General features: G+C 42.8%; 2 protein-coding genes across 8 annotated transcripts in view; one reads left to right on the top strand and one right to left on the bottom strand.

Annotated features, from left to right (window-relative positions):
* The window catches only part of CHEK2 (checkpoint kinase 2), a 93,823-nt gene that overhangs the window by 3,419 nt on the left and 70,015 nt on the right, over positions 1 to 20,389 (top strand). The window lies entirely within an intron of this gene.
* HSCB (HscB mitochondrial iron-sulfur cluster cochaperone) overlaps positions 72 to 20,389 on the bottom strand; it is a 39,054-nt gene continuing 18,736 nt past the window's right edge. The window contains exons 6-7 of one of the 4 annotated variants that reach the window (XM_077874181.1): positions 5,776 to 5,871; positions 72 to 410 (exon numbers count right to left, since the gene is read on the bottom strand). In XM_077874181.1, coding sequence (XP_077730307.1) covers positions 106 to 410; positions 5,776 to 5,871 — 401 coding nt within the window. In that variant the 3' untranslated portion in view covers positions 72 to 105. Of the gene's footprint in view, positions 411 to 5,695; positions 5,872 to 19,342; positions 19,438 to 20,389 lie in introns of those variants that run through there. The other 3 variants (XM_077874182.1, XM_077874183.1, XM_077874185.1) reach the window with 3 other exon arrangements.

Genomic DNA, 20,389 nt, shown 5'->3' with positions numbered 1-20,389 from the left:
AGCTTCTTAGAAACAACAGTATTTTCTGGTTATAAAACTAACAGTCTAGTAGAAAATGATAGGAGGTGGTGATAAAAGTATATAGAATCAATTTTTTTAAAGCCTTCATAGCATCCCACAGGAAGCTCCATTATATGAATATCTTTCATGATTCAGTTTTGAATGTAGGTGAGGTCCAGACCCTATGGCTAAGAAAGAATTCTTGAGACGTCTTTGGTGCAAAAGAGGTGATTTTATTAAAACATCTGATGAAGGGGATCCCTGGGTGGCTCTGTGGTATGGCACCTGCCTTTGGCCCGGGGTGTGATCCTGGAGTCCCGGGATCGAGTCCAGTCCCACGTCGGGCTCCCGGCATGGAGCCTGCTTCTCCCTCCTCCTGTGTCTCTGCCTCTGTGTCTCTCTCTCTCTCTCTCTCTCTCTCTGTCTATCATAAATAAATAAATAAATAAATAAATAAATAAATAAATAAATCTTAAAAAAAAAAACAAAAAAACATCTGATGACCTGTGGGCAGAAAGAGCTGCTCCACTGGGGTTGTGAGAAATGGCTGATTATATATTGGGAGTTGGGGGAGGTAAGGAAAAAGGGAGGGGTCCAAAAGCACTTTCATATACTAAATATACATACATATACATATACATATACTAAAGAAGACTCAGGATCCTGGACACCTGACTATTGTCAAGCTAAAGTTATTTTTCCCGGGATCCCTGGGTGGCGCAGTGGTTTAGCGCCTGCCTTTGGCCCAGGGCGCGATCCTGGAGACCCGGGATCGAATCCCACATTGGGCTCCCAGTGCATGGAGCCTGCTTCTCCCTCTGCCTGTGTCTCTGCCTCTCTCTCTCACTGTGTGCCTATCATAAATAAATAAAAATAAAAAAAATAAAGTTGTTTTTCCCTCCAGCAAAACATTAGCATTAAGAAAGCTGGAGGTTTCCAGGAGGAAGGGCACACCTATCCCACCCAGGGGTGGGGAATAGGGGTTGAGGTGTGTCAGCTTGTGCTTTGTCCTCAGCTTTCCTTCTGCTCCCTCATCACTTCTAGTCTTTTTTTCTTATTTGTGTGGGTTTGTGTGTGCACAAGTAAGCTGCCTTGTTCAATTATAGACTCCAACAGTCTTTTTTTTTTTTTTTTAAGATTTCATTTATTTATTCATGAGAGAGAGGCAGACACAGGCAGAGGGAGAAGCAGGCTCTACGCAGGGAGCCCGATGTGGGACTCGAACTCCAGGATCGCGCCCTGGGCCGAAGGCAGGTGCTAAACCACTGAGCCACCCAGGGATCTCCCCCAACAGTCATTTCTTAGTGCACTTTCCTCTGGCATTGACAATTACAGCATTCCAATTGCCAGTCCAAAAAAAGCCCTGATAGCAATAGAATACTTAGAAGACCACATCCATACATCCCCTTCCATGCTCTTGATCATGGGCTGAACACCCCAAACCCCATTCATGAAACACTCACTCTCTGCCTATTCTCTTACATCCCTGAACCTCTCTCTATGAAATTCTAGGTGTGCATCTTGCAGATGGAGAAGTCAGTTTTTAGGCTTGAATTGGCCACCTCCCCCAAAATAAATTTCTCTCTCTTTTCCAAACCCTTGTCTTTGAGTGATAGGTCTTTGCTTGTAATGAGTTTATCGGAGTTTGTTTAGCAACAACAGTGTTGGCAAATCCAACCAGCAGCTATGCTTTTGATTTGTCCAGCCCCCTTGGGATTTCCTAGGATGGAGTAGTTGGCTGGGCAGTATGCCAAAGCTCACCTGTTCATTTTCTGGGTTAATGGCAATGATAGATAATTCATTACTATGTACACATACGCATTGTGTGCTAGTGTATGACACATAACTCTCTACATTTTCTCATTTTACTCTCATAACTGGACCTCAGGTATACTTATGATTCAATATAAAGGTGATAAAACTAAAGCTTAGAGAGGGTAAGTAATTTGTCTACCTAATTAATTGCCATTAGTTAGTAGAATTTAGCAAGAAACAACCTTCTTGGGATATTAAAACAAAAGTATTAAGCTTCACCCACTCTGGAAGAAAAGACGCCAAACCAAGCTAGTGATGGCAATGACCCATGAGAGGTGGGGTTATCAAAACTTGCACTTTAAGGGTGTAAACTGTAAGCTTTTATTCTGTTCCAAGGAATATGTGCTATTTCATAGACAAAGTTTTTAGTTCTTTTTTTTTTTTTTTTTTTTTTTATTTATGATAATCACACACACAGAGAGAGAGAGGCAGAGACATAGGCAGAGGGAGAAGCAGGCTCCATGCACCGGGAGCCTGATGTGGGATTTGATCCCGGGTCTCCAGGATCGCGCCCTGGGCCAAAGGCAGGCGCCAAACCACTGCGCCACCCAGGGATCCCCAAAGTTTTTAGTTCTTTTTCCAATTTAAAGATTTTATTTTTTTTAAGGATTTCATTTATTTATTCATGAGAGACACAGAGAGAGAGAAGCAGAGGGAGAAGCAGGCTCCATGCAGGGAGCCAATATGAGACTCCATCCTGGGACTCCAGGATCATGCCCTGGGCTGAAGGCAGGCACTAAACCGCGGAGCCACCCAGGGATTTCCCCAGATTTTATTTTTTAAGTAAGCTCAACCCTAAGATCAAAAGCCAGATACTCCTTCAACTGAGCCAGCCAGGTGCCCCTGTTTTTTATTTTTTCTTAAGATTTTTAATTGTTTAATTTTTTATTTTATATATATATATTAAAGATTTTATGTATTTATTCATGAGAGGCAGAGAGAGAGAGAGGCAGAGACACAGGCAGAGGGAGAAGCAGTCTCCCTGCAGGGAGCCGATGTGGGACTCCATCCTGGGCCTCCAGTATCACACCCTGGGCTAAAGGCAGGTGCCAAACTGCTGAGCCAACCAGGGACCCTCAAGATTTTTTATTTTTTTATTTTTAAGTAATCTCTACACCCAGCATGGGGCTCAAATTTACAACCCTGATATTAAGAGTTATATGCTTTACTGACAGCCAGCTAGGCACCCCAGATAAATGCTTTTGAAATAAATATGTTCAATATGACAGTGCAAAGGACTATTTGTGTTATTCTCTCTACCCCTATCCCTACCAAATTCATATGTTGAAATCCTAATCCTCATTGTGATGGTATCAGAAGGTGTGACCTACAGGATAGGGATTAGGGCCTATGGGACAGTGAATCTTCATGAATGGGATTAATGCCTTTATGAAAGACTCGAGACAACTCCCTTGCCCCTCACACCAGCTAAGGACACAGTAAAAAGATGGCCATCTGTGAACTAGGAATGGGTTGTGTGAAAATCAGTAATCGGAAATCATAAAAAATGGAGTTGGGTGGTTTTGGAGCTCTTACGCTCTACTAGTCAGAGTCAGTTGCAGACCCAACAGGAAAAGACGTGGGGTGCCAGGCTGGCTCAATCAGTAGAGCATGTGGCTTAATCTCAGAGTTAGTGTTGTCTTACAGTTAGTATTGATCTCAGGGCTAGGAGTTTGAACCCCACATTGTGTGTGGAGATTACTCTTTTTTCTTTTTTAAAGATTTATTTATTGATTTTATTTTATTTTAGAGAGAAAGTGCACGTGTGCATGCATGCACCCTAGTGGGGGGGTGGGCAGAGAGAGGGAGAGAGAATCCTAAGCTGACCACACACACACACACACACACACACACACACACACACGGAATCTGACACAGGGTTCTATCCCAGGGCCCTAAGATCACATCCTGAACTGAAATCAAGACCTGCCACTTAACTGATTGAGGACCCAGGAGTCTCAAGATTACTTCAAAATAAAATCTTTAGGGCAGCCCCAGTGGCGCAGCGGTTTAGCGCCGCCTGCAGCCCGGGGTGTGATCCTAGAGACCCGGGATCGAGTCCCATGTCGGGCTCCCTGCGTGGTGCCTGCTTCTCCCTCTGCCTGTGTCTCTGCCTCTCTCTCTCTAGCTGTGTCTCTATGAATAAATAAATAAAATCTTTAAAAAGAAAAAAATCTTTAGGGATGCCTGGGTGGCTCAGTGGTTGAGTGTCTGCCTTTGGCTCAGGGCATGATCCCGGGATTCGGGATCGGATCCCACGTGGGGCTCCCTGCGAGGAGCCTGTTTCTCCCTCTGCTTGTGTCTCTGCCTCTCTCTCTGTATCTCTCATGAATAAATAAATAAGAGCTTTAAATAAATAAATAAATAAATAAATAAATAAATAAATAAATATCTTTAAAAACAAAGGTGGAAAAAAATAAAAATAAAAATAAAAACAAAGGTGGGGGGGCACCTAGGTGGCTCAGTTGGTTAAGTGTTTGACCTTGGCTCAGGTCATGATCTCAGGTTCCTGGGATAGAGCCCTTGCATTGGGCTCCCTGCTCAGCGGGGAGTCTGTTTCTCTCTCTCTCTGCTCCACCCCCTGGCTTGTGTTCTCTCTCTCTCTTTCAAATAAGTAAATAAATAAAATCTTAAGGAAAAAAAAAAAAAAACAGGAAAGAAAAGATGGACTTGACCATGCAGATGGATACTACACTACTATTCCAACTGAGGAAGAGACACTTTCCTCATCAGGCACCTTTTCATCTGATGAAAAGCCACCACACTTGAACTCCCAGTTTATTCCAATGGACTTTTAATTTATAACAGCCTCTCCTACTTTCCCTTTTTCTCCATAAAAAGCATACCTCTCCTTTGTTCCCTGGACTTACCTACAGTTTTGCCACAACTTGTTTGTCCCGAACCACAATTCTCTTTTATTCCTTAATGAACCCATCTTTTGCAGGTAAAATAACTGGCTTTTTTTTTTTTTTTTTAAAGATTGTCACCAGGGCAGCCCCCAGTGGCTCTGCGGTTTAGCACCGCCTTCAGCCCAGGGTGTGATCCTGGAGACCCGGGATTGAGTCCCACATCAGGCTTCCTGCCTGGAGCCTGCTTCTCCCTCTGCCTGTGTCTCTGCCTCTCTCTCTCTGTGCCTCTCATGAATAAATAAATAAAATCTTTAATAATAGTAATAATAATAAATAAAGATTGTCACCAGACACAGAATCTGCTGGCATCCTAATCTCAGATTTCTCAGTCTCCAGAACCATGAGACACAAGTTTCTGTCATTTTTATTACCTAGTATATAACATTTGTTATATAAAGCCTGGCCAGACTAAGACACAAGGTTAAAGAAGACAAAATTAAGAGAAGCAATTAATTCTAGCAGCAAGCAATTACTGAGCATTTATTATACTAGACACTTTGCTAAGTGTGATAAAAAGTAGTCAGCTTCACCACAATTCTGTACTATGTTGTCAATAGCACTCCTTTGTAAAATAAGAAGCTAAGTAAGATTCAGGGAGGTGAGGGAAATATCTCGAGGTCTCACAGTTCGTATTGATGGTTTTAAATTTGGCTGATTCCAAAGGCAGGATCATTATCACTGTTTTCCATAAGCAAAAAGAAACATTCTTTGCTGCTCAGCTTCTACTGTGGAGGCCGAGAAAAATCAAGGCCATTCCACTCAAGTTTAGCGTTCGCACAAGTACAGCCATCTTAGGCCCCTGTGAATAAGAGCTGAACTTTATAGGAAAAACTGCAGAATGTCCTCAATGTCCTCGGCAGGTAATTCCATATCAGAAAGACAACAGAGCCCACACCTGTGGTAGATGAGAAGAGCTCAATGCCCTTGAAAGCCCCATATCAAAATGTAAACAGAACTTGAGAAATTCTTCCATCCCCTAGACCAGCCTATAAAAAACCCAGCTGTAACCCACTTTGGGGTCCAAGTCCCTGCTCCGTTGTGTCGGGTATACCTTGACCCAAGCTCGAGCTTGCAAATAAACCCTTGTGCGCTTGCATCAGTGTCGGCTCCTTGGTGGTTTCTTGGATTCGCAATCTTGGGCACAACACTACAAAATGCATATGCAAGAGAAGATCCCTTTATTAGGGTTCTCCAGAGAAACAGTACCAATAAGATATATACACAAGAGAAAATCTGTTATGGGAACTGAGTTCCATAACACAGTTATGGAGGCTGAGAAGTCCCAAGCCACTTCTCTTTGCAAGCTGGAGAACCCTGAAAGCTGGTGATATAATTCAGCTGGGTCTGATGGCCTGTGATTTAGGGGGCTGATGGTGTAAGTCTCCATCAAGTCTGAAAGCCTGAGAACCAGGAGCACTTTTTTGTTCAAGGGCAGAAGAAGATGGATGTCTCAGCTGGAGCAGAAAGAGCCAATTCATTCTTCCTCTGCCGTTTTGTTCAGTTGAGGTCTTCAGCAGATTGTGTGATGAGCACTCACATTGGAGGGCCATCTGCTTTACTCAGGTTCACCTATTCAAATGTTAATCTTTTCTGGAAACACCTTCATAGACACATTCAGAAATAATGTTTTACCATCTATCTGGGCATCATTTAGCCCAACCAAGTTGACACAAAATTAACCATCATAATCCCTAAAGAATTAATGCTCATACTTAAAAATGGCAGCATCTTCTATCCAGGATGGAGTAAAAACTACATGGTCACATATTGCCACTAACATTCCAAATGTGTAGCACCTTCTCAAAAGCAGCATCTATTCAGAAATGTTCAGATCGGGACACCTGGGTGGCTCAGTGGTTGAGTGTCTGCCTTTGGCTCAGGGCCTGATCCCAGGATCTGGGATGGAGTCCCACATTGGGTTCCCTGCGAGGAGCCTGCTTCTCCCTCTGCCTATGTCTCTGCCTCTCTGTCTCTCATGAATAAATAAATAAAATAAAATAAAAAGAAATGTTCAAATCATAAAAGTATTGATATATTATGGCTACAGGTATGAAAAAAATGTGCATACAAGGATAATAAAGGGATATAATATGTAAATAGAAAATACTGTTTTAGGTCATGGGAGTCTTTCACGATTACTTTCTTTTTAAAGATTTTATTTATTTATTCATGAAATACACAGAGAGAGAGGCAGAGACACAGGCAGAGGGAGAAGCAGGCTCCATGCAAGGAGCCTGACATGGATCTCGATCCTGGGTCTCCAGGATCAGGCCCTGGGCTGAAGGCAGTGCTAAACCGCTGAGCCACCCGGGCTGCCCTACTTTTTTTTTTTTTTTAAGATTTATTTATTTATTCATGACAGACACAGAGAAAGAGAAAGAGGCAGAGACACAGGCAGAGGGAGAAGCAGGTTCCATGCAGGGAGCCCGATCATGCCCTGGGCCGAAGGCAGGCGCTCAACCTCTGAGCCACCCAGGCTTCCCTCATGATTACTTTAAAGCAAATCTCAGAATCATATTTTATCTGTGAATGTTTTAGTTTATCTTTAACAACTACTTTTTTAAAAAAATATTTTATTTATCATAAGAAACATAGAGAGAGAAGCAGAGACAGAGACAAAGGAAAAAGCAGCTTCCCTGCAGGGAGCCCGATGTGGGACTCCATTGCAGGGATCTGGGATCATGACCTGAGTCAAAGGTGGATGCTCAATCACTGAGCCACCCAGGGGAGCCTCTAGCAACTCCTGTGTTATTGATTGATTGATTGATTTTTTAAAAGATTTTATTTATTCATGAGAGAGAGAGAGAGAGAGGCAGAGGCACAGGCAGAAGGAGAAGCAGGATCCATGCAGGAAGCACTATGTGGGACTCGATCCTGGGTCTCCCGGATCATGCCCTGGGCTGAAGGCAGCGCTATACTGCTGAGCCACCCGGGCTGCCCTATTTATTTATTAATTAAAATAAACTTTTAATTTCTGGATGATTTTATTTTTCTTTAAGATTTTATTCATTTATTCATGCGAGACACACACACACACACACACACAGAGGCAGACATACAGGCAGAGGGAGAAGCAGGCTCCTGCAGGGAGCTTGATGCAGGACTCAGGACCTGCGACCTGGCCCAAAGGCAGATGCTCAACCACTGAGCTACCCAGGCGTCCCTCTTCTGTTTCTTGTTGAACTTCTCTCAGTTCCTTTTACTCACCTCCAAATTTTTGTGTACAGTTTTCCTTCTCTCTGGTAACAATTGCTGTCCTTTTGTTCAGACCTTTCCAGTATATTAAATGTTTGAGGTGCTTTTGGAGCCAGAAGAGAGGAGCTACTTACAGATTGTAGGCAATGACAAGTGCTCCTATTTAAACTCTTGAAGTGCCTTATGGAGTGTATTCCACCAAGAGCAGGCTTGAAAACATGAAGTTACAGATTTTCACACAGTTCTTTGGGGTTAACGTCAATGAGAATGCCCACAAATTTTCTTGGTTTCCTTGGTGCCCACGACTGGGGCTGAATAAATGGGCAATTGGTCTGAGCAGTGAGGCACCTCCCTTGTTTCCACGTTGTCCCGAGGAACAATGGAGGGGCTTCTGTACACATTCTTAGCTATTCATTTAACTTGGTTTTCACAATTCTCACATGTGTTAAACAAAACAAAACAAAAAACAACCTTAGGTTCATTTTTTTAAAAAAAGATTTTATTTATTTATTCATGAGAGACACAGAGAGGCAGAGACAGGCAGAGGGAGAAGCAGGCTCCCTGTGGGGAGCCCGATGTGGGACTTGATCCCAGGACCCCAAGATCATGTCCTGAGCCAAAGGCAGAGGCTCAACCACTGAGCCACCCAGGTGCCACAACTTTGGGTTTATTAATAAAGTTTTACTCAGAGTTGTTTTGCCTGCATAACTGTGATGTGGTTTACAATTTTCTTTATTATTTCTGCACAGAGAGTGTGATAGAATGTGTGTGCTGGCATGGATCCACCCCAGGGAGGATATGCTCCTCCCTAACCATGATACAGGCTCCTGGGGTAGCAAGGAGATTTAATCAAAGGCAACTCCTTGGGGGTGCCTGGCTGGCTCTGTTGGTAAACTATGTGACTTGTGATCTTGATCTCAGGGTCATGAGTTTAAGCCCTACATTGGGTGTTGAGCCTACTTAAAAAAAAAAAAAAAGTAACTCCTATAAGTGCTTCAGCTATCTTTCATTATGAACCCTAGAGGTTTCTGCTCATTACCCTAATTGACATTAGACTTAGGCTTTTGTTAGTAAAGAGGAGTGGTGTTTAAAACGTGTGGATTGGGCAGCCCTGGTGGTGCAGCGGTTTGGCGCTGCCTGCAGCCTGGGGTGTGATCCTGGGGACCGGGATCTAGTCCCACATGGGGCTCTCTGCATGGAACCTGCTTCTCCCTCTGCCTGTGTCTCTGCATCTCTCTCTGTGTGTGTCTATGAATAAATAAATAAAAATCTTAAAATAAAATGTGGATCAACTAGAATTAGTTTAGAGGCGTCTTCATCCATAAAAATCTAGTGAGTGCTTCACCGTTCCATACTCAAGATAGCATCCCAGATTTGATTCTTTTTTTTTTTTTAATTTTATTTATTCATGAGAGAGACAGAGAGAGAGAGAGAATGAGAGAGAAGCAGGCTCAACTCAGGGAGCCCGATGTGGGACTCATCCCAGGACTCCAGAATCATGCCCTGGGCAGAAGGCAAGCACTAAACCACTGAGCCACCCAGGGATCCCCCCCACCCCCCATTTGATTCTTAAAGGGTCCTGTGCCCAATACAGGTGGGGAGGGTTCTTAGTTCTATCCTAACATCGGAATACTTTTTTCATTTGCCTCAGATGAATCTTTTGTGCAAGGAGTTCTAGGAAAAGCAAAGAGGAACAGGTCCGGGGTGTAGGGGTGCATATGGGAGATTTTAGAGTAAGTCATATGGCTGTTTCATGCCTGCTTGCTGAATGTACTTACCAGAGCTGGAATGCTGTATGAAACTTGCTTTCTTTTCTTTTCTTTTCTTTCTTTCTTTCTTTTTCTTTCTTTCTTTCTTTCTTTTTTTTTTTTTTTTAAGACTTATTTATTCGGGGGATCCTCTGGGTGGCTCAACGGTTTGGCGCCTGCCTTTGGCCCAGGGCACGATCCTGGAGTCTCAGGATCGAGTCCCGCGTCGGGCTTCCGGCATGGAGCCTGCTTCTCCCTCCTCCTATGTCTCTGCCTCTCTCTCTCTCTCTCTCTCTCTCTCTCTATGTCTATCATAAAATAAATAAATAAATCTTTTTTTTTTTTTAAAGGACTATTTATTCATGAGAGACAAAGAGTGAGAGGCAGAAGACATCGGTAGAGGGAGAAGCTGGCTCCCTGAGGGGAGCCTGATGTAGGACTCTATCCCGGGACCCCAAGATCATGTCCTGATTCAAAGGCAGAGGCTCAACCACTGAGTTACCCCAGCATCACAGAAACTTGCTTTTTTTAGAACCTAGTAGAAGGGCAACCCCGGTGGCTTAGTGGTTTAGCGCCGCAGTCAGCCCAAGGTGTGATCCTGGGGTCCCGGGATCGAGTCCCACGTCGGGCTCCCTGTGTGGAGCCTGCTTCTTTCTCTGCCTGTGTCTCTGCCTCTTTCTCTCTGTGTCTCTCATGAATAAAAAAACCCCAAAACTTAAAAAAAGAAAAAAAGAACCTAGTAGAACTAGAGGATGAAAGAAGAAATTAGGAAATGGTTTGAAATGAATGAAAATGAAAGTACAACACACCAAAGGTTTTGGGATTCAGCAAAAGCAATGCCTAGAGGGAAATTTATAGCTTTGAACAACTATTTTAGAAAAGAAGAAATATCTCAAATCAATAGCTTAAATTTCCACCTTATACAATTAGAAAAAGAAGAGCACACTAAATCCAAAGCAAGCAGAAGGAAGGAAATCATAATGATTAAAGTAGAAGTAAATGAAATAGTAGAAACAATAGAGAAAAAACAGTGAAATGAAATGTTGGTTCTATGAAGAGAACAAGACATTTGATAAACATTTAGTTAGACTGGCCAAAAAATAAGAAGCAAAGACTCAAATTACTAAAATTAAGAATGAAGGAGAGTGGTGGTACTTGGGTGGCTCAGTTGGTTGATTATCTGGCTCTTGATTTCAGCTCAGGTCTTTTTTTTTTTTTAATTTTTATTTATTTATGATAGGCACACAGTGAGAGAGAGAGAGAGAGGCAGAGACACAGGCAGAGAGAGAAGCAGGCTCCATGCACCGGGAGCCCGACGTGGGATTCGATCCCGGGTCTCCAGGATCATGCCCCGGGCCAAAGGCAGGCGCTAAACTGCTGCGCCACCCAGGGATCCCAGCTCAGGTCTTAAATGCAGGGTTGTGAGTTCAAGCCCCATGCTGGACTCTGCTCTGGGCATGGAGCTTACTTAAATAAAAAAGAAAAAAAAAAAAAAGAATTAAAGAGATAATTAGAAAGGAATACAATAAGCAAACATATGCCAATAAATTAGATAATTTAGAAGAAATGGGTAAATTCCTAGAAAGACACAAATTAACAAAATTGATTTGAGAAGAAATAGAAATTTTGAATAGACCTGTAATAAGAGATAAAGTTAGTAATTAACAATCTTCCTACAGGGGCACCTGGTTGGCTTAGTCTGTAGGTATGCCACTCTTGATCTCAGGGTCTTGAGTTCAAGCCCCACATTGGGTGTAGAACTTACTTAAAACAAAAACAACAACAGGGAGTCCCAGGAAACTCTCTGTTCAGATCTTGCACTATGTGTCTTTTTATTTGTATCATTCATACAACTGTAGTCACAAATATAACTTTTTATGAGTTATGTGAATCACTCTAGTGAATTGTTGATTCTAAGAAGGGTTATGGGGACCTCTTGAACTTGTAGCCCATCTGTCATAAGTATGGATGGCCTGAGGACTCCCACTTGAGGCTGACATCTGAAATAAGGGCAGTCTTGTTGGACTTAACCTGTGTCTTTATATTTTATTTATTAAATTTTATTTATTTATTCATGAGAGACACAGAGAGAGAGAGAGAGAGAGAGAGAGGCAAAGACACAGGCAGAGGGAAAAGCAGACTCCATCCAGGGAGCCTGACATGGGACTTGATCCCAGGTCTTCAGGATTATGCCCTGGGCCGAAGGCGGCGCCAAACCACTGTTGGCTCAGGTCTTGATCTCACAGGTGTGAGTTTGGGCCCCACATTGGGCTCCATGCCCAGCTAAAGAAGAAGAGGAAGAGGAAGAGGAGGAGCAGGAGGAAGAAGGAGGAGGAGGAGGGGAAAGGGAGAGGGAGGAGGAGGAGGAGGAGGAGGAGGAGGAATGAAATTGATGGACTTGAATTTGCTGTTATGAGAAAAACAACTTTTGTTTTTCTGAGTTGCCACGTAGGCATTTTACAGCATGATAATCCTGCTCATATCCAGAGTCTGGACAGTTAATAAGGACTTGAATTTAGGACTTTGCTTTTCCCAGGGCACCTTTTAAAATAATCATGTAGAGTTAAGCCCATGAAAAGTTAGTGATCTCTACCTCAACCACCTTATAAATAATAGATCTTGCAACCCTGTTCTCCATCTCCTGCTCACTCATGACCTAGGACAGGGAACTGCCCTTCCTCCAGCTCATTGTGTTGGCCACCTCTCCCCATCTCCTATACCTTTCTCACCTGCCACTCCACTTCTGCGATCTGTAAGTAATAAATCCTATGACTTTACTTCTTTTGTGTGTCTTGAAACTGTGCCTTCAATCACAACAACCTCGTGGTTTTCACTTCTCCAATATTGAGAATGTGTGGGTGGTTTGTGTGCCCTCATTCACCAGGTCATAATCTGCATATTCTAAATTCAATACACTGGCTCCAGCTTCTCAACATACTTAACTAATGACAAAACAGTATCATAGTGACATGAGGATAGATGTGTAGATCATGGAATAGAATTAAGAATTCCAAAATGTACTCTTACATTTATGATCATTTGATTCGCAACAAGGATGCCAAAACAATTCAATGGGGGAAAGAATAGACTTTTCTTTCCTTTCTTCTTCTTTTAAAAAATATTTTATTTATTTATTTATTTGACAGAGAGAGAGAGTACAAGCAGGGGGAGTGGAAGGCAGAGGGAGAGGGAGAAGCAGATTCCCCGCTGAGTGAGGATCCTGATACTGGGCTCGATCCCCGGAACCTGGAATCATGACCTGAGCTGAAGGCAGATGCGTAACTGACCAAGCCACCCAGTCACCCCAATAATAGACTTTCCAAGAATGATGTTGGAATAGTTGGATAGCCACATGCAAAAGAATGAGGTTAGATCCTTGCCTCAGACTATATACAAAAATGAACTCAAAATGGATTATTGATATAAATGTAGGAGCTAAAAATATAAAACTCTTAGAAGAAAATGCAAAGGTAATTGTAATGGTTTCTCAGCTGCAACACCAAAAGCATGAGTAACAAAAGAGAAGATTGATGAGTTGACCTCAACAACATTAAACATTTTTGTGGTTCAAAGGTTATCATCAAGGGCAGCCCAGGTGGCTCAGCGGTTTAGCGCCACATTCAGCCCAGAGTGTGATTCTGGAGACGGGGGATCGAGTCCCACGTCAGGCTCCCTGCATGGGGCCTCCTTCTCTCTCTGCCTGTGTGTGTTCCTCTCTCTCTCTCTCTCTGTGTGTGTGTGTGTGTCTCATGAATAAATAAATAAAAGCTTAAAAAAACAAAAACAAAAAGACAAAGGTTATCATCAAGAAAGTGAAAAGATAACACAAAATAGGAGAAAATATTTGCAAATTATATATCCAATAAGGGAATTGTATCACAGTATGTGAAAAATTTCTTGTAACTCAATAGTAAAAAGACAACTCGGTTTTTAAAAGGGCAAAGGATGTGAACAGACATTACTTCAAAGAAGATTTATAAATGGCTAGTAAGTACTGGATAATATGCTGAACATCATTAGTCCGATGCAAATCAAAACTACAGTGACAGGGTGCCTGGGTGGCTTAAGTGCCTGACTCTTTTTTTTTTTTTTTTTTTTTAAGTGCCTGACTCTTGATTTAGGCACAGGTTGTGATCTCTCGGTTGTGAGATCAGGCTCTGTGCTGGGTGTGGAGCCTGCTTAAGACTCTTTTTCTCCCTATGCCCCCCTCCCCCCCATGCTCTCTCTCTTCCCCCTTCTCAAAAACAAACAAACAAAAACTACAGTGAGATATCACTTTGCCACCTACTAGAACAGCTGAAGTTAAAAAGAAAGTAAAAAAAAAAAAAAAAAAAAAAGAAAGTAACAGGCTGCCCGGGTGGCTCAGAGGTTTAGTGCCGCCTTCAGCCCAGGGCCTGATCCTGGAGATCCTGGAGATCTCCCACAAAGATCTCCCTTTCTCCAGTACAATTGACCCTTGCACAATGCAAGAGTTAATGGCGCCAACCCGCTGTGTGGTTGACAATCCACATATAACTCTTGACTTTTCAAAAACTTAACTACTAATACCAATTGTTGACTAGAGGCCTTACCAATAACATAAACAGTTAATTAACACATATTTTGTATGCTATATGTAGTATATGCTGTTTCCTTAAAATAAAGTAAGCTAGAAAGAAGAAAATGTTATTAAGAAAATCATGAGAGAAAAAAAAAAAGAAAAAAAAAAAAAAGAAAAGAATGAGAGGGCAGTCCGGGTGGCTCTGCAGTTTAATGCCACCATTAGCCCAGGGCCTGATCCTGGAGTCCCGGGATCGAGTTCCATGTTGGGCTCCCTGCATGGAGCCTGCTTCTCCCTCTGCCTGTGTCTCTGCCTCTCTCTGTGTGTGTCTCTCATGAATAAATAAATAAAATCTTAAAAAAAAAAAAAAAAAGTAAAAGATAATCATGAGAACAGGTGTCTGGGTGGCTCAGTCAGTTAAGTGCCTGCCTTTGGCTCAGGTCATAATCCCAGGGTCCTGGGATCCGGCCCGCATTGGGCTCCTTGCTCAGAGGGAAGGAAGTCTGCTTTTCCCTCTCCCTCTGCCCCCTAGCTGCACTCATAATAAACCCTTTTATTTTATTTTTATTTTTGTAAATAAACCCTTTTAAAAAGAAGAAAGAAAATCACGAGGAAGAGAAAATACATTTACTGTCCTATATCAAAAAATATCTGTGTAAAAGTGGACCTACACAGCTGAAACCTGTGTTGTTCAAGGGTCAACTGTTCCTGGGGATCCCTGGGTGGCGCAGCGGTTTGGCGCCTGCCTTTGGCGCAGGGTGCGATCCTGGAGACCCGGGATCGAATCCCACGTCGGGCTCCTGGTGCATGGAGCCTGCTTCTCCCTCTGCCTGTGTCTCTGCCTCTCCCTCTCTCTCTGTGACTATCATAAATAAATAAAAATTTAAAAAAAAAAAAAAAAAAAAAAAAAAAAAAAAAAGGGTCAACTGTTCCTCCTGACCTGGCTGCCTCTCGCTCAATATCACCTCTGTCACTCCCCCACTACTCCCCCAACCCCAATGCAATAGGATTCTTCTCCACTTGCATGCCATGTCTCCTGCTTATCTATCTGAAAATGCCTTCAGGAAGCATCCTTGATTTCATCACTAACTCCAGGTTGAGGCCAAGGATACTTCCTCTTTGTTCCCATCTCCTTCTGTGCTTTTATTGATACCTGCTGAGTAAAGTGGCAGGCTGTGTGCACTACTTTATATACTCTGTACTCCTGATGTCCCATATATATGTCCTCATTGTTGAGGGTGGTGCTATGGCCATCCGTGTTTTAGAGATAAGAAAACTGAAACTCAGACACTGAACTGCTCAAGGTTATATAGTAAGAGGAAGCACTAGATGTGAAACCCAGTTCTGTTTGGGTAAAATCTGCAGTATCACAAATATAATGCGTAACTGGATTTCTTTTCTCCTTAGTCCCCTGGGTGAGCACTTATTAGTATTATTTTATTATTATTATTTTTTACACTTTACTGCTCTCATATCACCTCCTCTGCAAAGCCTATCTTGTTCCTCCCCTTACCTTACCTGAGTTAGGTGTTTCTTGCTTGGTGTCTCCATGGTCCTGGCAGCCCCAGGGAAATACCTATTAAAATCTCCATTTCAACTTCTCTCTTGAAAAAAATCATGAGACTGTCAACACAGTATCTCAATCTCTCAGGGCACCTGGATGGCTCAGTCAGTTAAGTGTCTGCCTTCAGCATAGGTCATGATCCCAGGGTCCTGGGATGGAGCCCTGTGTAGGGCTCCATGCTCTGTGGGAAGTCTGCTTCTCCATCTCCCCTGCTCCTCCCCCCTGCTTGTGTGCATGTGTGCTCTCTCTCTCTCTCAAATAAATAAATAGAATCTTTTAAAAAATTAAAAACAAACAAACCACAGTATCTGAATCTCTCCACGTAACAATTACCAGAGTCTAGTAGTGTCTCCTCCCCAGTTTTGAGATGGGGCACTTACTTTATTTCCATGATGACCTCCCCACTCCCTGATACTCCCTGATACCCCCACCACTGTCATCCATGTGTTTGCTTCCTGCCTGAAGCCCTTACCCCTCAGTACTCTAATGATAATTAGATAATTAGATAATAATAATGATGATTATTTTGCTTCTTGACAGCAGCACCTGGAAAGGAAAAAATGGTGTGTTGTATTTTCTCATCTGGCCATCTCTGATATAGTCAACATGTCACAAAAAGTGACCAAACCAAAAGAATTCTTAGTCAAAGTAAAACTTTACACCTAAGTCTGCTGCAAGTATTTGTCACCAGCTATTGAACATGCTAGGGGTTATGACTGCTATCTTGAGTCAGAGCAAAGTAATGTCTTTCTCTTCATCTGGTGGCAGCCACAAAGACAGGAAAAAGCCCATCAGCAATGGAGATGCCTTCCTTTCTGGTTATAGATTATTTGTTATATAATTCCCTCTGCTAGGATGGGAACTCCCCTTGGCTTCTGTGCAGAAAAAAGTTAACATAGCAGTTTTGAGATTGCATATCCTTAGAAAATCCTGCTGATAAGGTTGGCCATTGGCTGGGAATTTGGATTTGGGGAGAATTTACTTATTCCCAGAATTGGTAAGACTGGCCCACTCTGCCTATATTGTTTATAGAAACATAGTTTATGCTGAATACCTGTTTTCCTTCTGGAATTCTGGCACATGCTAGGCAGAGTGCTCATGTGACCAGTGCCCAAGAAATAGTCTGGGTACTGAGTTTCTAATGAGCTTCCCTTACAGATGACATTTTCATACAAGTTGTCACAGCTTGTTGCTGGGGGAATGAATTGTGCCCTGTGTGACTCCCTGGGAGAGGGCCCATAAGAGTTTGTGCCTGGTTGCCACTGGACTTCATCCCATGTGCTTTTTCCCTGTGTTGGGTTAGCTTTGTATCCTTTCACTGTAATACATCATAGCCATGAATAGGATGATACACCAAGTCCTGTGAGATTTCCTAGAGAGGCATTGCACCTAGGGTGGGTTTGGGAGATACCTGACACAGCTTCTCTCCAGTTATCTGGATTCTATTTTTCTCCCTCTTCCCTGAAACCTCCTTATGCAAGCCCTGGTAAATGGCCCCTGGTGTACAAATTGTTTAATCATCTTGGCTGTACTTAATCTGGTAGGTTCAGCTTCCCTAAGAACACAGGCTTAGGTAGACCTGGGTTTGAATACTAGCTCTCTCACTTTTTTTTTTTTAAAGATTATTTATTTATTTGAAAGAGACAGAGACAGAGAAAGCACAAGTAGGGCAGAGGGAGAGGGAGAAGCAGACTCCCTGCTGAGTAGGGAACCCATCATGGGGCTCAATCCTAGGACCCCAGGATCATGACCTGAGCCGAAGGCAGATGCTTAACCTACTGAGCCACCAATGCACCCCTGAATCCTAGCTCTTCACTCTTATCTTTTGGGAGCTTGTTTATTCAACTGTAAAATGAAAATTAAATTGGGTTTAATTTGATGGATTCATGCAAAGTACTACATATATTAACTATGGAGCAAATGGAAACTTTTTTCTCCTGATTTTTTTTTTTTTAAGTAATCTCTACACCCAATGTGGAACTCAAATTCATGATCCTGAGATCAAGAATCACAAGCTCCACAGACTCAGCCAGCCAGTCTCCCCAGTCAATGGGAATTTTTATTATTGTTTTGATTATTGGTATAAAAATCCTCTCCCCAAATAGACGGGAAGCATCTAACTGTTCTGTTGCATTTCTCCCGGGACTGAACATTCTCTTACACAGAGTAGGTGCTTGACTCTCTGCTGAAAGGGCATTGGTTACTATGTTGTGAAAGATGTGATATTGTTGCCAAAGTAAAAATAATAAAAGTAATCATTATAATTTTAAGAATCACATTTGAGTACTTACCTTGTGCTATGCCTTGGGCTAAGCAATTTGCTTAATTTGTTTCATTTGATCTTTACAACAACCCTGTGAAATAGATTCTATCACCATTTTAAAGAGGAGGAAATGGAGCTTAGCATCATTGTGGCCTCACACAAATAGGTGGCAGAGCTGGGATTCAAATCCAAGTGTATCACTCAGGTCAGGCTGCCCTAATAAAATATCACAGACTAGGTGACTTAAACAAAAGAAGTCAATTTTCTCAAGGTCTGGAGCCTGGAAATCCAAGATCAAGCCAGCGTGGTCAGTTTTATTTTCCGGTGAGATGTCTCTTCCTGGTTGTTTTCCCTCTGGCTTTCTCATAAGAGCTTTCCATAGTGCATGAGTAGGGAGGAAGTGAGGGAGGTCCCTGGTGTCTTTTCTCATAAGGACATGAATCCTGTCTAATGAGAGTCTTACTTTTATGACTGCATTTAACCTAATTAATTCCTTAGAGGCACCATCTCCAAATATAGCCACACTGGGGATTAGGGCTTCACCATATGAATTTTCTGGGGGAGAAGGGAAGCTGTCTGACAGCAGAGTCTGAGAAGAAATAAGCAAAGCACAAATTTGTCAAAACTTTTTTTTTTTAAAGATTTTATTTACTTATTTATTCATGAGAGAGAGAGACAGAGAGAGAGAGAGGCAGAGACACAGGCAAAGGGAGTGCAGGCTCCATGCAGGGAGCCCCATGCAGGACTTGACCCCAGAACTCTAAAATCATGCCCTGAGCCAAACGCTGAGGCTCAGCTGCCGAGCCACCCAGGCATCCCTAGTCAAAAATCTCTTATTTGCATAAGATATTATACTAATCTTGGGGCATCTGGGTGGCTCAGCGGTTGAGTGTCTGGCTCAGGTTGTGATCCTGGGGTCCTGGGATCAAGTTTGGCATCAGGCTCCCTGCAGGGAGCCTGCTTCTCCCTCTGCCTAGGGCTCTGCCTCTCTCTGTATCTCTCATGAATAAATAAAATCTTTTTTTTATTTTTTAAAGATTTTATTTATTTATTCAGGAGAGACACAGAGAGTAGAGAGACACAGGCAGAGGGAGAAGCAGGCTCCACGCAGGGAGCCCGATGTGGGACTTGATCCCGGATCTCCAGGATCACGCCCTGGGCTGAAGGCGGCGCTAAACCACTGAGTCTACCCGGGCTGCCTGAATAAATAAAATCTTAAAAAAAAAAGAGAGAGATATTTATCTTATTTGTTCTGATAATTTTTTTCTATATTGGGAATGATGTGGGGAGGGAGGTGAGCGCTCAGTTTGCTTCACTCGGTCAGAAATTTTACTTCAGGGGTGCCTGGCTGGCTCCTTCAGAAGTGCATGTGATGCTTGATCTTGGGGTTGTGAGTTCCAGCCCTATGTTGGGTGTAAAGATTACTTAAATAAACTTAAAAAATAATAAACTTAAAAAAACAAAACAAAACTTTAGTCCAAATAGAGCTGCTAACGCTAACCTGGGCAGATGTCTGGAAGCCTACCTCCCCATAGGGCTTTGACAGAGAACACATGCAAAGGGTCCTGGATTTAGAAGTCTAACTAAACTTGGAATTTACCCTAACAGGAAAAGAATTTGAAAGAGTGAAGGGAGAAACAAAAACAAAAACAAAAACAACCCCCACCTCAAACAAAAGTAATTATACTGACTCAGAAATAAAGCCTTTTTTAGGGGCACCTGGATGGCTCAGTGGTTGTGTCTGCCTTTGGCTCCGGTCGTGGTCCTGGGGTCCTGGGATGGAGTCCCGCATTGGGCTCCCCATGAGGAGCCTGCTTCTCCCTCTGCCTATGTCTCTGCCTCTCTCTCTGTGTTTCTCACGAATTAAAAAAAAAAAGTCTTTTTTATATATCCCCTAAGTCAGAAGTAGTTAGCTGGGATGCCCAGTGGCCTTTCCAGCTAATAGCAACAGGTAAGGGAAAAGTTTCTTTGAAGTTCCTCCAAAAATGTTTATCTGATTTCTTTTTGTGGTCAGATTGTTTTGGTCCCTGGTCATTAGTCTGAAGAAGGAATGAAGATTGTCTGCAGAAGTATTTTCAAACACTACTTTCATCTCCTATTTCTTTGCAGAAGCACCCAATTTAATCAGGACATTTGCTTGCATTGTAATTGTTTACTTAGAGACTCTACCCCCCCCCCCCGCCCCCTTTTTAAAAGATTTTATGTATTTATTCATGAGAGACACACAGAGGCAGAGACCACAGGCAGAGGGAGAAGCAGGCTCCATGCAGGGAGGCTGATGTGGGACTCGGTCCTGGGTCTCCAGAATCATGCCCTGGGCTAAAGGCAGCGCTAAACCGGCTGAGCCACCGGGCT

This window comes from Canis aureus, chromosome 27 (assembly GCF_053574225.1).
Source record: "Canis aureus isolate CA01 chromosome 27, VMU_Caureus_v.1.0, whole genome shotgun sequence".
NCBI lineage: Eukaryota > Metazoa > Chordata > Mammalia > Carnivora > Canidae > Canis > Canis aureus.
This window is presented reverse-complemented; position numbering and strand designations above follow the sequence as displayed.